Raw genomic sequence first — 17,826 nt, 5'->3', positions numbered from 1 at the left:
ATCACTTAAAAGAGCATATCGTCCCTCAAAAAATGAGCCCTCACACAGCCCTGTACACATAACTACAAAAAAGTTATAGGGGTCAGAATATGTATATAAAAAAAAATTGTGTTTTCCTCAAAGATTAAAAAAAAAAATTCAGTATTAATACGCAAGAACAATTATACAAGTGTGGTATCGTTGTAACCGTATTGACATGGAGTATGAAGATAATAGGTCAATTTTACCGCATAGTGTACAGTGTAAAAAAAAAAAACTTTTTCAGAATTGCGTTTTTTCCAAATTCTACACCATTTGGAATTTTTCCCGCTTCCTACTACATGGTATGCAACCGTAAATTGTGCCTTTAGAAAGTACAACTTGTTCCGCAAAAAATAAGCACTCATAAGGCTATGTGAATGGGAAAAATAAAAAAGTTAGGACTATGGGAAGGCAGGGAGTGAAAAAACAAAAATTAAAAAAAGGAAAATCCCCAAAATTTTTGCTTTTTCCCCATTTCCGCCTCCCTTGCCACTTTTGCAAAAAAGTGGGTGGCTCTGGAGGATGTGGGTAGCAGGCTGGACCTTACTGACTTCACAGTCTGTGAGCCTGAAAAGTGGCGCACAGTAGACCAGAATTGTACACAAGTTCCCTTGCTGGCCTTCTGGATTCCTTTTTCTGACGCACGGAAATTGAGCGATGCATCAGAATGATTACCTTAATAATTCTCGTATTGTATTTTAGCTGGGTTTGCTTTTAATGGGGGTGTGTCATTTAATCCATCTGCGGTGGTCGCGCTTGCACACTATAGGAAAACGTTCTGGTCTCTCTGGTGGCCGGGACCATGGGAGCGCACATAGGCTGGTGCTTTTTTATAGTATGCAAGCACGACCACTGCTGCTGGGTTGCAGTGTGGTCATAAGCATGGAAACGAGAAGTGTATCATGTGATGGAAAAATGAATCCAGACAGAAAAGGAAACAATATGGACAATCACAATAGTAAGTGTCTTGTATTAACTTTGTCAACATGATATATGCCACTTGCCAAAGTGACACAACCCCTTTAAGGCTAGCGTAAGAAATGCCAGTCTTAATACTTTACCCCTCTATATATGTCGAAAGAAACGACCCATTTATAAACTATTAATTTGCAAATTAAAGAAAATAATCAGCTTTTGTGCACTTTACCCTGAATAACAAATACTAATCTGATACTGTGACCTGTCCTGGGGATAGGCCATCATTATTTAAATCCTGGACAGCCCCTTTAAGGGCCTGTCAGGAGGTAGGTGTAAATAAAAGGTATTTCTTTCTTGCAGTCAACTCTTCATCTGGCAAGCCCACAACGCCCTATTTATAATCTGCTGTCTACTGAAAGTCTTCATCTCCCAAGTCTCTGAGGAAGAGCTGCTACTTCACTTCTCATATCAGAAGAAGGACCCTGGATCATATGGTGAGGATTATATATTCATGATTGTATATTTGTAAATCCGGTCTATATCTCCAATTTGAACTTTGTTTAGATTTAGGTCCAAAACTGTGTCCTGATGGATTGCATACACTTTATAGGGACAGAGCTCCAAATCCCCTACTTCCTATCCAGTCACAGTGATATAATAAAATTCTGTCTGCCTGTCACCACCACTAGGGGGAGCTTACTACTTCAAGAGGTATACAATTCACATTTACGCAATATAAAGGGATATTCCAGGATTTTACTATTGACAGGCTATCTTAAGGACAGGTCATCATTATCTGATCGGCGGGGATCTGCTATCCCACCGAGCATTTGTTACCTTGTAGCTTCAGTGCTGTAAGTACACAGCTTTCTTCACTGTGTGTTATATAGAGCTTGTAACTAAACGGCTGCTCCCATTAAGTGTGCAGTAAACGGCTCCCTCCACTTCACAATGGATGGAGCTGTGTGTCGTTCCAGTGACAGAGCTACAAGGAAACAGCTGCTCGCTAGGGGTTAGGGGTTTTCACACCCCCACCGATCAGATATCGATGGCCTGTCCTGAGTATATCAATAGTAAAATCTTGGAATACCGCTTAAGAGTATCTTTCATGTTTTTTTGTTTTTTTTTAAACTAATACCTGACTGCAGCAGATGCCATTGCCTTTTTTATTTTTTTATTGTCCCCCTCTGAGTAAGAACTGCTCATCTTCTCCCTGGCTGTGGAGCGGTCCGCTGCAATAGGACGGCGTCACAGCCAGGGACAAGGAGACACCCACTCAGGATAGCTGAGGTCTTCTCTAATAAATAGCACATTAGGCACCAGAACACTGTCAGAGGGGACAGTTTAAAAAAAAGAAAAGAAAAGAAAAAAAAAAAAAAAAACTCTTTAAATCTGCCTTCAGTAAGTTCCCCCTAGCGGTGGCAGTAGGTACCCAGAATTTTATCATTTTAAGCTGGACACTTCAGGCAGAAAATCCAGCTTTACCCAAGGTGGAAACTCCCACTCGACCCCCAAAGTTTCACTTTTCTATTCTAAGATCTTTTCGAAGCCAGCTACTGCGCCCTGCTAGTGAGTTCAGCTACCGGCCATGAGGTATCATAGCGAGGTTGGCTAACTAGAGGGGTGGCGCTGTGTATATTAGTGTAGTAGAACCCCCCCAGGTCCACCTTCTGCCATCTCTGGACATCTCCGATCAGTGATACAACAAGTACCTGATGCTTTTCTGTACCAAAGATGAGCAGCACCAGATTTGCCTTGCAGCTGCTTGTCTTCCAGGTTAATGGGCAGTTTGGGGATTATGGTTGCTTTATTTCTGTTACGGTACCTTTTTAATCAGATAACGCACAGTGCACATTTACAGTGCTGGACGGAGGATACTGGAAGGATGATGGTCACACCAACCCAGTGTTAAATGAGTGACTTCAACTTTGCAGTTTGAACATCCCAGCTTCTATTGACTGCCGACGCTCTTTATCTGTGATGCAGCAGCCATCGTTTGCAATCCGAGTTATAGTGTAGAAATAGTGTTATTCCACAAATGATCTGCAGGTGGCAGTAAAACATGTGCAATACATAAGTGCCCTCTTAGAGATTGAGTGTTATCACAGGAAAACTAGGTTATGTTTTTCATTTTGTCTCTTTGTGCGATGAAGGATGGAGGAGCATTAGTGCATTCGGGGATTCTGTTGCATGGAAGGGAAAATAGATTCTTAAAGGCACCAGTCACCTCCTTTATGCTGCCCTCGCTGAGAAATCAGCAGTCTGTTATTTATCCTGCTCCTGAGAATTTACTGCTTAAAGCAGCTCTGTCACCGGGATCAACCCTACCCTACTAGGCATATAACCTGGTAGAGTTGATGACGCCAATTATGTCTGTCGGTGGTATGGTTGCGGAGAAAAATGAACTTTTATAATTATGCAAATTAAATATTGGAGCCTCAGGTGACTGGCTAATGCGGTTCGAGCACCGATCCAGCGACGGCCCTGGTGCTCCATAATGATGCCCCTCTGCTTTTCATCACTCCCCCCTGCCTTTAGATTGACAGCGCTAGACCACACTCATGTCCAGTGTGACCTGTGCACGCATCTTCACTCGGCGTGATGAAAAGCAGAGGGACATCATTATGGAGCACCAGAGGCATCACTGGAGCAGTACTCGAACTACATAAGCCCGCCTGCTGGTGCTCGAATAATTCACTTGCATAATTGTAAATATAGATTTTTCTCCGCAACTATAGCACCCACAACTATATCATTAGTTCTCTCCCTCAATCATCTGCAGAAGGGAGGGAGTGCAGGATATAATTTCCCCCCTGCATACTGCCTTGTGTGTGCTTTAGTCACTTTTTACAGCCTATGTGATCTGCCCTCCCTGAAGAATTAAATGCTTTCTCTCCTTTCCACATTCTTGTTGTGTACAACCTCCTCCCCCTCCCTGCTGCTATCTGTACCACTAAGGGAAGGGAAGAGCAGAGAGCGCAGATACAGCCAGAAGCAGTGTGCTATTTGATCTTTGTCAGAAACAGCAGGACAGCCAGCAGTGTACAGGAGTTACACTAACACTACAGCAGCAGTGGTAGGAAATTTTAATGAGGACTGTTTAGAGAGTTGTTTAACTTTGCATTTAGGATGCAGATGAGCAATAAAATGTCATTGGAAGGATGTTTGTCGCCTCAAATGAAATGTCCGAGACCTTTTTACCGATGACCTAACCTCTAGATAGGTCATCAGTATCTGATCGTTGGACGGCTGACATCTGGGACCCCTGCCGATCAGCAGTTTGAGAAGGCGCTGACACTGCAGCTTTCTCTAGGCCAGTGATGACCCGTTCATCGGTCACATGGCCTTGGCGCAGCTCAGCTCCATTGAATTGAATGGTGCTGAGCTGCGATACCAAGTAATGCCGCTATACTATGTACAGTACTGTGCTTGTTGAACTACTGCGAGCACTGATGCCTTCACAAATAACTGATCGGCGGGGGTCCCGGGTGTCGGACCCCTACTGATCAGATACTGATGAGGGGAAAACTCCTTTAAATTCCAATACTGCATATGAAGTCACTGTACATTTTCCATACAGGTTAAAATAGTAAACATTTCAGTCCTGAAAAGGCTTTGAAGATGACGATGATGTTGTTGGACTGGTTTAGTAGACTCGTACGGTCTCCTACTTCAGTCAGACTCGTTTACAGCTAGGAAGTGGAGGGCGGGCCCCTTTCCCAGGTCACTTTATCCCATCCTGCAGAGAATAAGATAATATGTGGTACTGCTGGCTACGCACAGCGGTCCCGGCTCCAGCCACGGTCCCCGACTGTTTACATTGGGAGGATTTTGTGCTCCACATCATGTAAGAAATCAGCTGACCTCTAGCCGGTCATATCGTATTGTAGAGGAAATCCATGGAGTGCTCAGGGCGCCTTATTGTGAGCAGTACAATGCAGACCCTGCTCTATTAACTCTATTTACTGCTTGTGGGGTGATCTCAATTCTGCAATTCGTAATTTGTTTGCTTTCCTGTTGGGTAGCTGATTGTTTTGCTTGCTTTTTTTTCATTTCCTTACATCTCGATAGAGTGTTGCTTTCCTCCTTGGCGCCCAGTGATGATATCGTCCAGAAAAAGACTCTCAGAAAGTTCTGTCTCTGGAATGACGCCATGTCTATAATGTCTCAGGGGCTGCCAGTGAGATCTGAGCAGGAAAAGATGCCTGAGCATGCATAGTTTATCTGTTTGCGGGAAAGCTGGGTGACTACCGTCACATACCTTAGAGCCATTGTGCTCCTAAATAGACCCCTTATGTTTTAGTAAAATTTCATCTTCTCTGCTGCTTCCCTAATATATATACATATATATATATATATATATATATATATATATATATATATCTATCTCTATCTATCTATCTCTCTATATCTATATCTATATTACACACAGTATACTATCCTCTGTAGTGTGTGTGTGTGTGTGTATGTATATATATATATATATATATATATATATATATATATATATATATATATATATATATATATATAAAAAATCCGGAAGAATGAGCGGCACTCCAATGGTAGAAAAAACAAGTGAACCTTTATTCACCCAGGTGCAACGTTTCGGCTCTGCTCTTGAGCCTTTTTCAAGCATGCTTGAAAAAGGCTCAAGAGCAGAGCCGAAACGTTGCACCTGGGTGAATAAAGGTTCACTTGTTTTTTCTACCATTGGAGTGCCGCTCATTCTTCCGGATTTACTAATTGGGGTAAGAAGCCTATTCCCCCAGGGACGTGCACCCTACCTTTTGCAACCATATTGAAAACACCAGTGCCGCCATTTTTTCTTGAACTATATATATATATATATATATATATATATATATATATATATATATATATATATATATATATATGTGTGTGTGTATATATATATATATATATATATATATATATATATATATATATATATATATACACACAGTATACTGTCCTCTTCAGTGTTAATTACTTTACACAGTTTAGTGTCATCTGCCAAAATTGATATTTTACTATGTAAGCCTTCTACAAGATCATTAATAAATATATTGAAGAGCATAGGGCCCAATACTGACCCCTGAGGTACCCCACTAGTGACAGTGACCCAATCTGAGTGTGTACCACTAATAACCACCCTCTGTTTTCTATCATTGACCCAGTTACTTACCCAGATACAGACGTTTTCTCCCAGTCCGAGCATTCTCATTTTATATACTAACCTTTTATGTGGTACAGTGTCAAATGCTTTGGAGAAGTCCAGATACACGACATCCATTGATTCGCCGCTGTCAAGTCTAGAACTTACCTCCTCATATAAACTAATTAAATTAGTTTGACATGACCGATCCCTCGTCAAGCCATGCTGATATGGTGTTATTTGCATAGTAAGGGCTCTTTCACACCTGTGTTCTTTTCTTCCGGCATAGAGTTCCGTTGTCGGGGCTCGATGTCGGAAGAATCCTGATCAGGATTATCCTAATGCATTCTGAATGGAGTGAAATCCGTTCAGGATGCATCAGGATGTCTTCAGTTCCGGAACGGAACGTTTTTTGGCCGGAGAAAATACCGCAGCATGCTGCGCTTTTTGCTCCGGCCAAAAATCCTGAACACTTGCCGCAAGGCCGGATCCGGAATGAATGCCCATTGAAAGGCATTGATCCGGATCCGGCCTTAAGCTAAACGTCGTTTCGGCGCATTGCCGGATCTGATGTTTAGCTTTTTCTCAATGGTTACCATGGCTGCCAGGACGCTAAAGTCCTGGCAGCCATGGTGAAGTGTAGTGGGGAGCGGGGGAACAGCATACTTACCGTCCGTGCGGCTCCCGGGGCGCTCCAGAGTGACATCAGGGCGCCCCAAGCGCATGGATCACGTGATCGTATGGCACGTCATCCATGCGCATGGGGCGCTCTGACGTCATTCTGGAGCGCCCCGGGAGCCGCGCGGACTGTAAGTATACCGCTCCCCACTACTACTATGGCAACCAGGACTTTAATAGCGTCCTGGCTGCCATAGTAACACTGAACGCATTTTGAAGACGGATCCGTCTTCAAATGCTTTCAGTTCACTTGCGTTTTTCCGGATCCGGCGTGTAATTCCGGCAAGTGGAGTACACGCCGGATCCGGACAACGCAAGTGTGAAAGAGGCCTAACACATTATTCGGTTGGATAATTAAAGCACATTTACAGAATCATGTCTGCGGCTGTCGGGACATGCTGGGAGTTGTAGTACTGAAAGGGCCACAACTTTTCCCTGGAGCATTTCAGTCTTTTGTCTGCCTTGGCCCAGTTTCAAGTTTTGTGGGGTGACGTGTGCGCTCCGGCTCATCTTCTCGCCCCTAAGCGCACACAGACAGCCGGTGCCCAGTTAATCGAGGTCATTTAGTCAGTGTGTCTGTAGTCAGGGGGCGCATGTCACGCTCTCTTTGTGCACCGCGCTGTATAAAACAACACACACAGGGATGTTATTCCTATCCCCCCCCCTCCTTTTTTTCATTCAGGCCATTGAAGAATAAGGAGCCTTTGGGCAGCCCTTTCCCTCTAATTCTGGTATTTTCCTTACCTCCCTCTCGCTCCTAAGGGAGAATCCACTCTCTCAATTCCTATTCAGTTTTTGACAGCAGCGAAATGCTGATCCAGAGGAAGCGTCTTATAAAAAAAATCACTGCGGAGAACGAACAGGGGCCCCTGCCCTGCCAGCTTTCCACCGCAAACATTTTTTGGCAAAACTAGCGGAGGATGGCACCCGAGGTCAGGCTGCGATGGGCCCAATAAGCGTCCGAATGGAAAAACTATCCGCTGAATCATGCAGAAAGTGTTACTGGATTAAATCATAAGACACAGAGATGTGTCAGGAGCGGCCGCCTGGCTGAATGCTCCATTTGTTTCCAGGGCACACATTGATCTTCTGTTAGGGAGCTGACACCAGTCTGAGGCCCTAATGGAAACGTTGTTATTAAATAGAAGCGCTTGTAATTGTACTGACGCCTGTGATACTACCCCCGAGCACTGCACCATATGACGGAATAACCTGGGCTTACCTGCCAATTAAGAACAGATTACTCTAAAGCCTCGTTCACAGCTTTGTGCCACCGCAGTACAGTAAAACATATAGATCATATGAGTGTATTACTGTACTGCGGCGGCGGCACAAAGCGCATGGCGTCATAGCAACCAATGACGCCGTGCGCTCCGGCACTAAGCAGGATGCCAGGCTGGTATCTCACGGACAGTGTTCCACGGATGTGTGAATTCAGCCTTAAGGAGATATTGTAGGCCATATCAGAGTAAATAATAGTCAGAGGCAATTATAATGCCAGATCAGTTCTCTATTCTTATCTGTAGGGGGCAGTATTATAGTAGTTATATTCTTGTACATAGGAGCAGTATTATAGTAATTATATTCTTGTACATAGGAGCAGTATTATAGTAGTTATATTTTGTAAATAGGAGCAGTATTATAGTAGTTATATTACTGGACATAGGAGCAGTATTATAGTAGTTATATTCTTGTACATAGGGGCAGCATTATAGTAGTTATATTCCTGTACATAGGAGCAGTATTATAGTAGTTATATTCTTGTACATAGGGGCAGTATTATAGTAGTTATATTCTTAACCAAATCTCTTTTTATTGAGATAGCAAACAGTTAGAAAGTGCCACAGTATGGCGGTGTCGGTCAGATCATGACAGGGTCGTTCAAGACGCCGTGTGACGATAGGCTTTCCAGGGACTCCATATGTCCAGAAAACGAGGGCGAGTGTGAGATTCCCAGTGAGCCAGTTCTTCAAAACGACATATCTGATCCACTTTCTCTTGCCACATCAGCAGCGTAGGTGCAGAGTCGTTCTTCCACAGCAGAGGTACCAGCAGGCGGGCAGCAGTTAGAAGTAGCGTTGGTAGGTTGTTCTTAGAAGGGGTGAGGGACATATTGGGGCACCAAAGCAGGACTAATTGCGCATCTAAACTTATAGGGGAACCGCAAATGTGCCCGATTAGGCTCTCAATCTGTGTCCAGAAGGGACGGATTAGACTGCAGGACCACCATATGTGAGATAGGGACCCCCAATAGTAGTTATATTCTTGTACATAGGAGCAGTATTATAGTAGTTATATTCTTGTACATAGGAGGCAGTATTATAGTAGTTATATCCTAGTACATAGGAGCAGTATTATAGTAGTTATATTCTTGTACATAGGAGCAGTATTATAGTAGATATATTCTTGTACATAGGAGCAGTATTATAGTAGTTATATTCTTGTACATAGGAGGCAGTATAATAGTAGTTATATTCTTGTACATAGGAGGCAGTATTATAGTAGTTATATTCTAGTACATAGGAGCAGTATTATAGTAGTTATATTCTTGTACATAGGATGCAGTATTATAGTAGATATATTCTTGTACATAGGAGCAGTATTATAGTAGTTATATTCTTGTACATAGGAGGCAGTATTATAGTAGTTATATTCTTGTACATAGGAGGCAGTATAATAGTAGTTATTTTCTTGTACATAGGAGGCAGTATTATTTATATGTATATTCTTATCCATACATACAGTAGATTTTTATTTATTTCTGTTTGTCTGATTCATCTGTAGCTGATGCTAAATAAAAAAAACAAAAAACGTCATTATTATGCTTTAGTAAATTATATTTGAACAATTTTGCTTTTAAACTTGATTAATTTTGTCAGATACTATCTTTTCGGTAAAAAGCAATGCGAATAGTGTCCTACTAGAAAAGGTCAGTGAGCCAAAAAGATCTGAACAGCCAGTGAGAGGGGCGATGTGTTCTCTTTTCGTGTCTGTTATCCTCTCCCAAGTGCTGCCATCTTGTCTCGTTCGCTCATATAATTTGTTCCGGACTAATATCATGGATGGTGAAATGCCTTGATGTGAATCCCTTGAGCTGACAACAAGTGCTGGGTGGCTGTATGGGGAGATGATGGAGATAATGATGGCAGACCACCCTTCTTAGCTGCGGGGTTCCTAGGATGCTCTTCACTACAGCTGTGTCATTTGAAGCAGTGGTCACCCTTTAATATGACGTTTTCATCTTGACAGTGGTAATGATTTGCCTAACTGTCCCGTTTTTGTTCTTTATAACAGAATCTGACATTGAAGACCTTCTGGAAGAACTGCTGCTTTGCCTCATCCATCTGATTGTAGAAGTTCCTCTTCTGTAAGTAATTATCTTTGTGTCCTGTCAGTTTACAGGAGACTGGGTTTATACATTGAGCCTGTCGGGTGGCAGTGTGCCCCGTGGCTGTGAACCAGGTGACACAACTGGTTTGCTTCAAATTGCCACGGATTCACCTCAAGTACAGGTGAAGCACATAGAAACAGTGGGGCAGATTTATTACGCCTGGCGTTTCATATGCCAGTCTTATCCAAAAGTTTTTGGGAATTGTATTTAAAGGTGCATGCCTGTTGATAAATTTGGAGCATCTTTTAGTTTGCTTTAGAGACAGAAAATGAAATCTACGCTTTCTATGAACAGGCGAAAATTCATGCCACAATTTTTGCCTTTTTCTATCTTCAGACTTGTTAACTTTGTCATATGTTTCTGACACTGCCCCTCACCAAATACTCCCCCCAATTTTCTCTCCAGTTTTAAAAAATGGGAAATTTTCAAATTTTGGTGCAAATATGGCATGGTCCTAAAGATATATAAACTTTTGAAAAGTTTAAATTCCCCTCAATATAATTCACCTGTACTTGTCATGGTTCCTTTGCAAAATGTGTGTATTTTTTGGCCATGTGACACGTTACTGCCCTGCGGGGCCCCAGTGTGAAGACCCAACCTTACTTTCAGGTATTTACAAAATTTCCCTAAGGCTACATGCACATGACTGTGCAGCGTTTTGCGGTCCGCAAATTGTAGATCCGCAGAACACAGATGCCGCCGGTGTGCGTTCCACAATTTATGGAACCGGCCGGCCATAATAGAAATGCCTGTTCTTGTCCTCAAAATGGACAAGAATAGGACCTGTTCTATATTTTTTTTTTGCGGGGTCACGGAACGGTGTGTGCTGTCCACATCTTTTGCGTCCCCATTGAAGTGAATGGATCCTCATAGGAGCTGCAAAAAATGCAATTCTGCAATCCCATTATAGTTTATGGGGTCCGGTGGTGAATGTCAGAATCCGTAAATGCTGGACCCAGTGATCTCTGGCGGAAAGTTCTTTGCTGGATCAGGTTACTGGAGTTGTGAACTTAGTCTTAGTGGCAAATTTTGGTGCAAGTGCTGTTTTTCCTTTTTTGACCACTCTTGCCATTTTGAAAGTTGGCGCAGTATTAAAATGGGCATGCTTTAGCACGATAATGAGTTTCTAGACAGGTTTGTCCTTGCGACTTTTTGAAAATGTTGTAGAAATATTAGCAAAAGCACACCAAGCGGGGGTTGGTGAAGGAAAGAGGAGGATTTTTAGACAGTTTAAAGATGCCCCAAATCTGTCAAGCATTAAAGGGGTACTCCGGGAATTAAGGCTACTTTCACACTAGCATTTATCTTTTCCGGCATAGAATTCCGTCCTAGGGGCTCTATACCGGAAAAGAACTGATCAGGCATATCCCCATGCATTCTGAATGGTTTTATCTCTGGCGAAAAAAACGGAAGACTTGCCTGACTTGCATTTTTTTCCATAGGAATGTATTAGTGCCGGATCCGGCATTCAAAGTACCTAAGGGTACTTTCACACTTGTGTTTTTCTTTTCCGGCATAGAGTTCCGTCACAGGGGCTCTATACCGGAAAAGAACTGATCAGGATTATCCCCATGCATTCTGAATGGAGAGCAATCCGTTCAGTTTGCATCAGGATGTCTTCAGTTCAGTCGTTTTGACTGATCAGGCAAAAGAGAAAACCGCAGCATGCTACGGTTTTCTCTCCGGTGAAAAAAACTGAAGACTTGCCTGAACATCGGATCTGGCATTTTTTCCCATAGGAATGTATTGGCGCCGGATCCGGCATTCAGAATGCCGGATCCGTCGTTCCGGCATGCGCAGATCGGTAAAAATGTACAAGACGGATCCGTCGGTCTGCATGACAAGCGGAGAGACGGATCCGTCCTTGCAATGCATTTGTGAGACAGATCCGGATCCGTCTCACAAATGCTTTCAGTCAGCGCGGGTCCGGCGGGCAGTTCCGACGACGGAACTGCCCGCCGGGTCACACTGCCGCAAGTGTGAAAGTACCCTAAGAAAATGAAAATACTTAAAGGGATTCTGTCACCAGGATTTCACTTACTGAGCTGTTAACATGACCACATCAGTCTTCACGATTTATATTACAATTTACTAGTATTACCGCCCTGTGTCTTGTCATTTGTCTATAAAAATCACTTTTATTAATATGCAAATTACCTAAATAAGGAGCCCAAGGGGCTGTCCCTCTGTCCGTTGGAGCCCAGCTGCACCCCTTCTCCTTGATGCCCAGCACTGCCCCACTGCTAATCTATTCACTCCTCATCGCCGACCTTATATGCCTGGTGCGCCGTAATCTCGCGCATGCTCTGTGGATAGACCAGTCAGCGCCCGCGCGGTGTCCTGGCATCGGCCTTACAGAACACATTGCGCATGCGCTGACTGGTCTTTCCACGGCGAATGCTCGAGATTACGGCGCACCAGGCATATGAGGTTGGCGATGAGGAGTGAATAAATTAGCAGTGGGGCGGTGCTGGGCTCAAGGAGAAGGGGTGCAGCTGGGCTCCAACGGACAGAGGGACAGCCCCTTGGGCTCCTTGTTTAGGTAATTTGCATATTAATAAAAGTGATTTTATAGACAAATTACAAGACACAGGGCAGTAATACTAGTATGTTGTAATATAAATCGTGAAGACTGATGTGGTCATGTTAACAGCTCAGTAAGTGAAATCCTGGTGACAGAATCCCTTTAAATGTTACTTTATTATAAATATATTTCCAAATACCTTTCATTAGTTATAATGGCTCGTTTTTTCCAGGGAGCAATCAGGGGGAATAAAATGGCCGCCGTCCTATTAGTACACACAAAACCTGTCCAAATCACACAGTAGGACAAGTTACTTTACATCACTGAGCTATAGTCCGTCCTTTCTGTACTTCATGTCTTCTCATGAACTCCATTCCTACAGAGATTCAGCTAAAGATTTATCAGCTGTATTCAAGATCATAGTTCTTGACCAGTAGGAAAGAGCTGTCTCAGCGTCCTCTATCTCAGTGTTGTGAAGTAACTTGTCCTGCTGCGTGATTAGGACAGGCTTTGTGTGTACTAATAGGATGGCGGCCATCTTGTTTCTGCTAATGATTGCTCCCTAAACAAAATGAGCAATTAAAACTAATGAAAGGTATTTAGGAATATATTTATAATAAAGTAGTAATATTTAAGTATTTTAATTTTCTAAATTCCTGGAGAACCCTTTTAAGTTTGGCACACCATAAACTAAATGTAAGTGAAATCAAAACGGACTTCAAAAAGTACCATCTTGATGCATTCCCCATCCATGTGTTTAGATTTAGGGTCTTCCATGTTCTGGCAGCTTTTATATTTGGAAGGCTATAGATGATTGGCCCCAGTCCAGTGTGTGTCCGGTGACTCTAGACCAGGGATCAGCAACCTTCGGCACTCCAGCTGTTGTGAAACTACAATTCCCAGCATGCGCCATTCATTTCTATGTGAGTATCAATTCTTAAAGGGGTTGTCCATCCTTTTTTAAATGATGGTCTAATCTTACCAGCTGATTGGCGGGAATCTGACACCCCGCAGCACCCCCGCTGATCTATGTCGCTCCGGCGCGGAAACTACACGGCACTGTCAACATTGTAGTGGACGGCGCTCACAACTGCAGCCCAGCTCCCACTGAAGTGACTGAGGGAGCCAGGCCGTAGTTACAAGCTTTGTCCACTGCAGAATAGTGGATTCCCGTCAATCAGATATTGATGGTCTAACCTATGAATAGGCCATCAATATAAAAGGAGTGGACAGCGTCTTTAAGAAAGGGATCCCAATAAATATCCCCCAGATAACCCTTCCGCAAATAGCTGTGTCTGCAGACAGCCTGCCTCCATAGCCCATAAATCTGCTCATCTCTGCCTTCACACCGCACTTTGTATTCTCTTCAATTTATGTTCTGTGAGCCCGAATACCGAGAAGACGCCCTCTTTCTCCCCGTGTGCTTTTCTGATAAGCAGCAGTCAGATTTACTGTATGCTAAAAGTGTAAGGTATAAATACATTAATAATGTCACAGGCTGCAGCAAACAGACGCCCCATCCCGCTCCTCCACAATCCAGCCTGATAGACTGAAGTCTCAGCGGTGGGAGAAGGAGACAGACTGTCCGGCTCTGCTGACAGCAGATAAGAAACCACTAGATCTCCAAGAAAGCTGCAAGACCGAGCCCCAACTAGCATTACCTTACATTAAACATGACCAGAAGGTATAAACACCATTACTCTAGCAACTGCATGCCAGATCTATGGCGCTGCTGACACATACCTGATGTATGACCACTGCTCTGAATTACACGCATGTTCCATGGAGTCAGCAAGAGATGGTCAGGTACTGAGTGCAGTCTGCTGGCTGATTATAGTCAATTGATAGAGTTCATTACGGTGCCAAGCACGGGGGCCGCGTCCCTGTACGGTGCCAAGCACGGGGGCCGCGTCCCTGTACGGTGCCAAGCACGGGGGCCGCGTCCCTGTACGGTGCCAAGCACAGGGGGCCGCGTCCCTGTACGGTGCCAAGCACTGGGGCCGCGTCCCTGTACGGTGCCAAGCACGGGGGCCGCGTCCCTGTACGGTGCCAAGCACGGGGGCCGCGTCCCTGTACGGTGCCAAGCACGGGGGCCGCGTCCCTGTACGGTGCCAAGCACGGGGGCCGCGTCCCTGTACGGTGCCAAGCACGGGGGCCGCGTCCCTGTACGGTGCCAAGCACGGGGGGCCGCGTCCCTGTACGGTGCCAAGCACGGGGGGCCGCGTCCCTGTACGGTGCCAAGCACGGGGGGCCGCGTCCCTGTACGGTGCCAAGCACGGGGGGCCGCGTCCCTGTACGGTGCCAAGCACGGGGGGCCGCGTCCCTGTACGGTGCCAAGCACGGGGGGCCGCGTCCCTGTACCGTGCCAAGCACGGGGGGCCGCGTCCCTGTATCGTGCAAAAGTCAATTGATTTCAGTAATGCTAATTAAAATTAGAGTTTTGTGAAAAGGTTCAATATTCTAGGCTCAAAGTGTCACACTCTAGTCAGCTAATTAATCCATACCCCCTGAGCAAAGGAGATTGTGACTTTAGGGTTTCCTAAGCAGTAACCAATAATCATCCAAATTATAACAAATAAAGGCCTGAAATATCTCTCTTTGCATGTAATGAGTCTCATATATTAGTTTCACCTTTTAAGTTGCATTACTGAAATAAATGAACTTTGCACCATATTCTAATTTTCCGAGTTTCACCTGTATGTGGCTCACAGTGACAGCTCTTAATGTCTTTGCTGTCAGTGTCACCAGCCGGAGCGAGCTGGCTGAAAGGAAATTCTTCTCCAGAGGCATCGGCGGGAACACATAATCCTTGGTATGCCAGACTGCAAAGTGAAGCATTGGATGAATGCTAGAGATGTCTGCTTCTGCGTGTTTACCACCAAACGTCACGAGGACGGAGCTGCTGACATGTCACCAGTCCAGCTGTCACTGGGAGTCGGAGCCCCTGATATCTTGATGCCACCAGTATTTATCAGCATCATTCATCTTCTTCTTTCTGTTGGTTTATGACTTATGTATCTGCAGACATTGGCTTTGATCCACAACGTTGAGACGTTGGATAGGGGTTGGAGGCTGCATGTAAGACCGTCTCCCTTAGGAATGCATGAAGCCCTGTAGGGGATGCTTCTACAGCATTGCAAATATGGAGGATTGCTCTTGGAAACAGTGTTGGACTGGGATTCTTTGAGCAAACTGAAGAAGATGATTTCAAGGATGCATGCTCGCCCACCCTCTGTTCACCGCTATGTGACTTCCGAAAATAGGCGAGCACTGGCTTGGCAATTTCCGGCAATCCCATAGTGCTGGATGGAGAGGTGGCCATGCATGTGAGGTGCACCCTCAATTCTCTGCCATGGGACTTTCTGAAAATAGGTGATCACACTCACTCGGCTGTTTATAAACCTTCCATAGCAGAAAATGGAGAGCTCCGTTTGCTGCCCTTCACTTTGGAGATGGAAGCCGGGTCCAGAGGTAGGACCTGTCTGATGTGTGGCCTTCTCCTCGCAATATGCCTTCAATGTCTGAGATGGGAATACGCCGTTATAGTGGCCATACACATTAGATAAATGTTGGCCGAACCTGCCGATTTCAGCAGGACTCTACGACCATTTAATGGTTGAGACATCCAGTGTAAGCGGCAAAGAAGGATTGGTCATGTTGGATTTCAACATGCCTGATCCATTGTTCTCATAGGAGGTAGGCTTCTGCAAGAGGTGTCTGGGGAGCAGCAGACTCCCCTCTTCTCATTGAGAACACATACATGCTCAGCCAAGCTGAATGCACAGTATGCAGGTGTACGGGGAGGGGAGGTTAGAAAGGTTAGCCGTCGGCCAAAACAAGCGTCGTGTGGCCCCCTATACAGCCACACAACATGTGGAGAACAGGTCGCATCGTTGATCGTTGATGGGTTACTTTGTTAAAAGACACTAAACCATTCTCACCAATTATCTCCAAATTCAGAATTGTCTTCTGTTGGACTTCTCATCTGGAGTATAGGCCCTTAAAGGGATTGTCCACAATAGGTAAAAAGTCCGTGGGTACACCTGGCCATGGGTTCTGCTTAGTATTCACATTCAGACCCAATTACTTGACTTGAAGGAATGGAGATAAGCAGCTGTCAAAGACCTCTGGCACCGACATTTCTGATCCCTGCCTCCCCCAACTGGAAAGTAGAAGCTGCCCGCGTACACATAGGATTGTGAATGGATCGTGTCCAAATCCCAGTGGTCACGACTCCTAATGCGTATGGCCTGTTTTAGGAGTGAGATGTGACCATCACGCCCCTTTTCCATCAAACAGATGCAAATATCACCAGATTTACATCATCAGGACCCAATAATCTAAGCAGGAGAGGTGATAAATGTGAGATTGTCGGGGGTGAGACCACTGGGACCCCCACTGATCCAAAAGAACAGTCTTTTAAACATGTCTGATATGATTAAGCCGCAGTTCCAGACATGGCCAAGAGCCAGACTGGCGCTGTTTCCGGAATAAGGAGCACAACCTCATCGTAAGTTAAAATGAGATCCTCGTATACGGTGTACAGTACCTGTAATGACGTAAACGTCCACCTCTTATTAGCATTTTGGGAGTCAGTGATTTGATATTTAAAATTGGTAAATGGACGATTAGAGACCCTCTTGTGGCAGACACAGCCTCAGTCGTACTAGCGAACTTTCGTGAGAACCTGTCTAAAGGCTCACTTCTTGGCGAGTTCAAAGGCCGTGGTCCTCCGGGCAGCTCGGCCTTGTGCACAGTTCTCTCGGGGTAATCGGTGGTCAGTAATAAGGGACCGACATCCTTGGCCCCGGTGTCAGAGCCGGAATGTTCTAATGAGGTCAGATAGTGGGATAGAGGTCTCCAGGGATGGACGGTGGAGTCAATCACCCAGTTTTACAATAACAAGCCTGAAGCCTCTTCTAATGAGGGGATCCCTGTGTAGAAGAGCCTCCTTATCTCGAAGAGCCTCATGTCCTACACATGTATATCGGTGAAACGGCGCAGTCCAAGTTGTCTCCCTGCGTATTAGAAGTCTACAGCTGAGAATTCTCATACTGACATATTATGGGTCCATTATACGGTTGTGAGCGTGAATGAAAGTTGCCATACATATTGGACAAGTGTCAGTCGACCTTC

The 17,826-nt window shown here is 44.7% G+C and overlaps 1 protein-coding gene across 1 annotated transcript in view; it reads left to right on the top strand.

The window, feature by feature from the left end:
- Positions 1–17,826, top strand: part of LOC122930003 (dymeclin-like) — a 178,179-nt gene that overhangs the window by 67,233 nt on the left and 93,120 nt on the right. Inside the window, exons 5-6 of the mRNA XM_044283446.1 lie at positions 1,300–1,433; positions 10,070–10,142. Of these exons, the coding sequence (XP_044139381.1) occupies positions 1,300–1,433; positions 10,070–10,142 (207 nt within the window). The remainder of the gene's footprint in view (positions 1–1,299; positions 1,434–10,069; positions 10,143–17,826) is intronic.

Source organism: Bufo gargarizans, chromosome 1 (assembly GCF_014858855.1).
Source record: "Bufo gargarizans isolate SCDJY-AF-19 chromosome 1, ASM1485885v1, whole genome shotgun sequence".
NCBI lineage: Eukaryota > Metazoa > Chordata > Amphibia > Anura > Bufonidae > Bufo > Bufo gargarizans.
The sequence above is the reverse complement of the archived record's forward strand: the minus strand, read 5'-3'. Positions and strand labels throughout refer to the sequence as shown.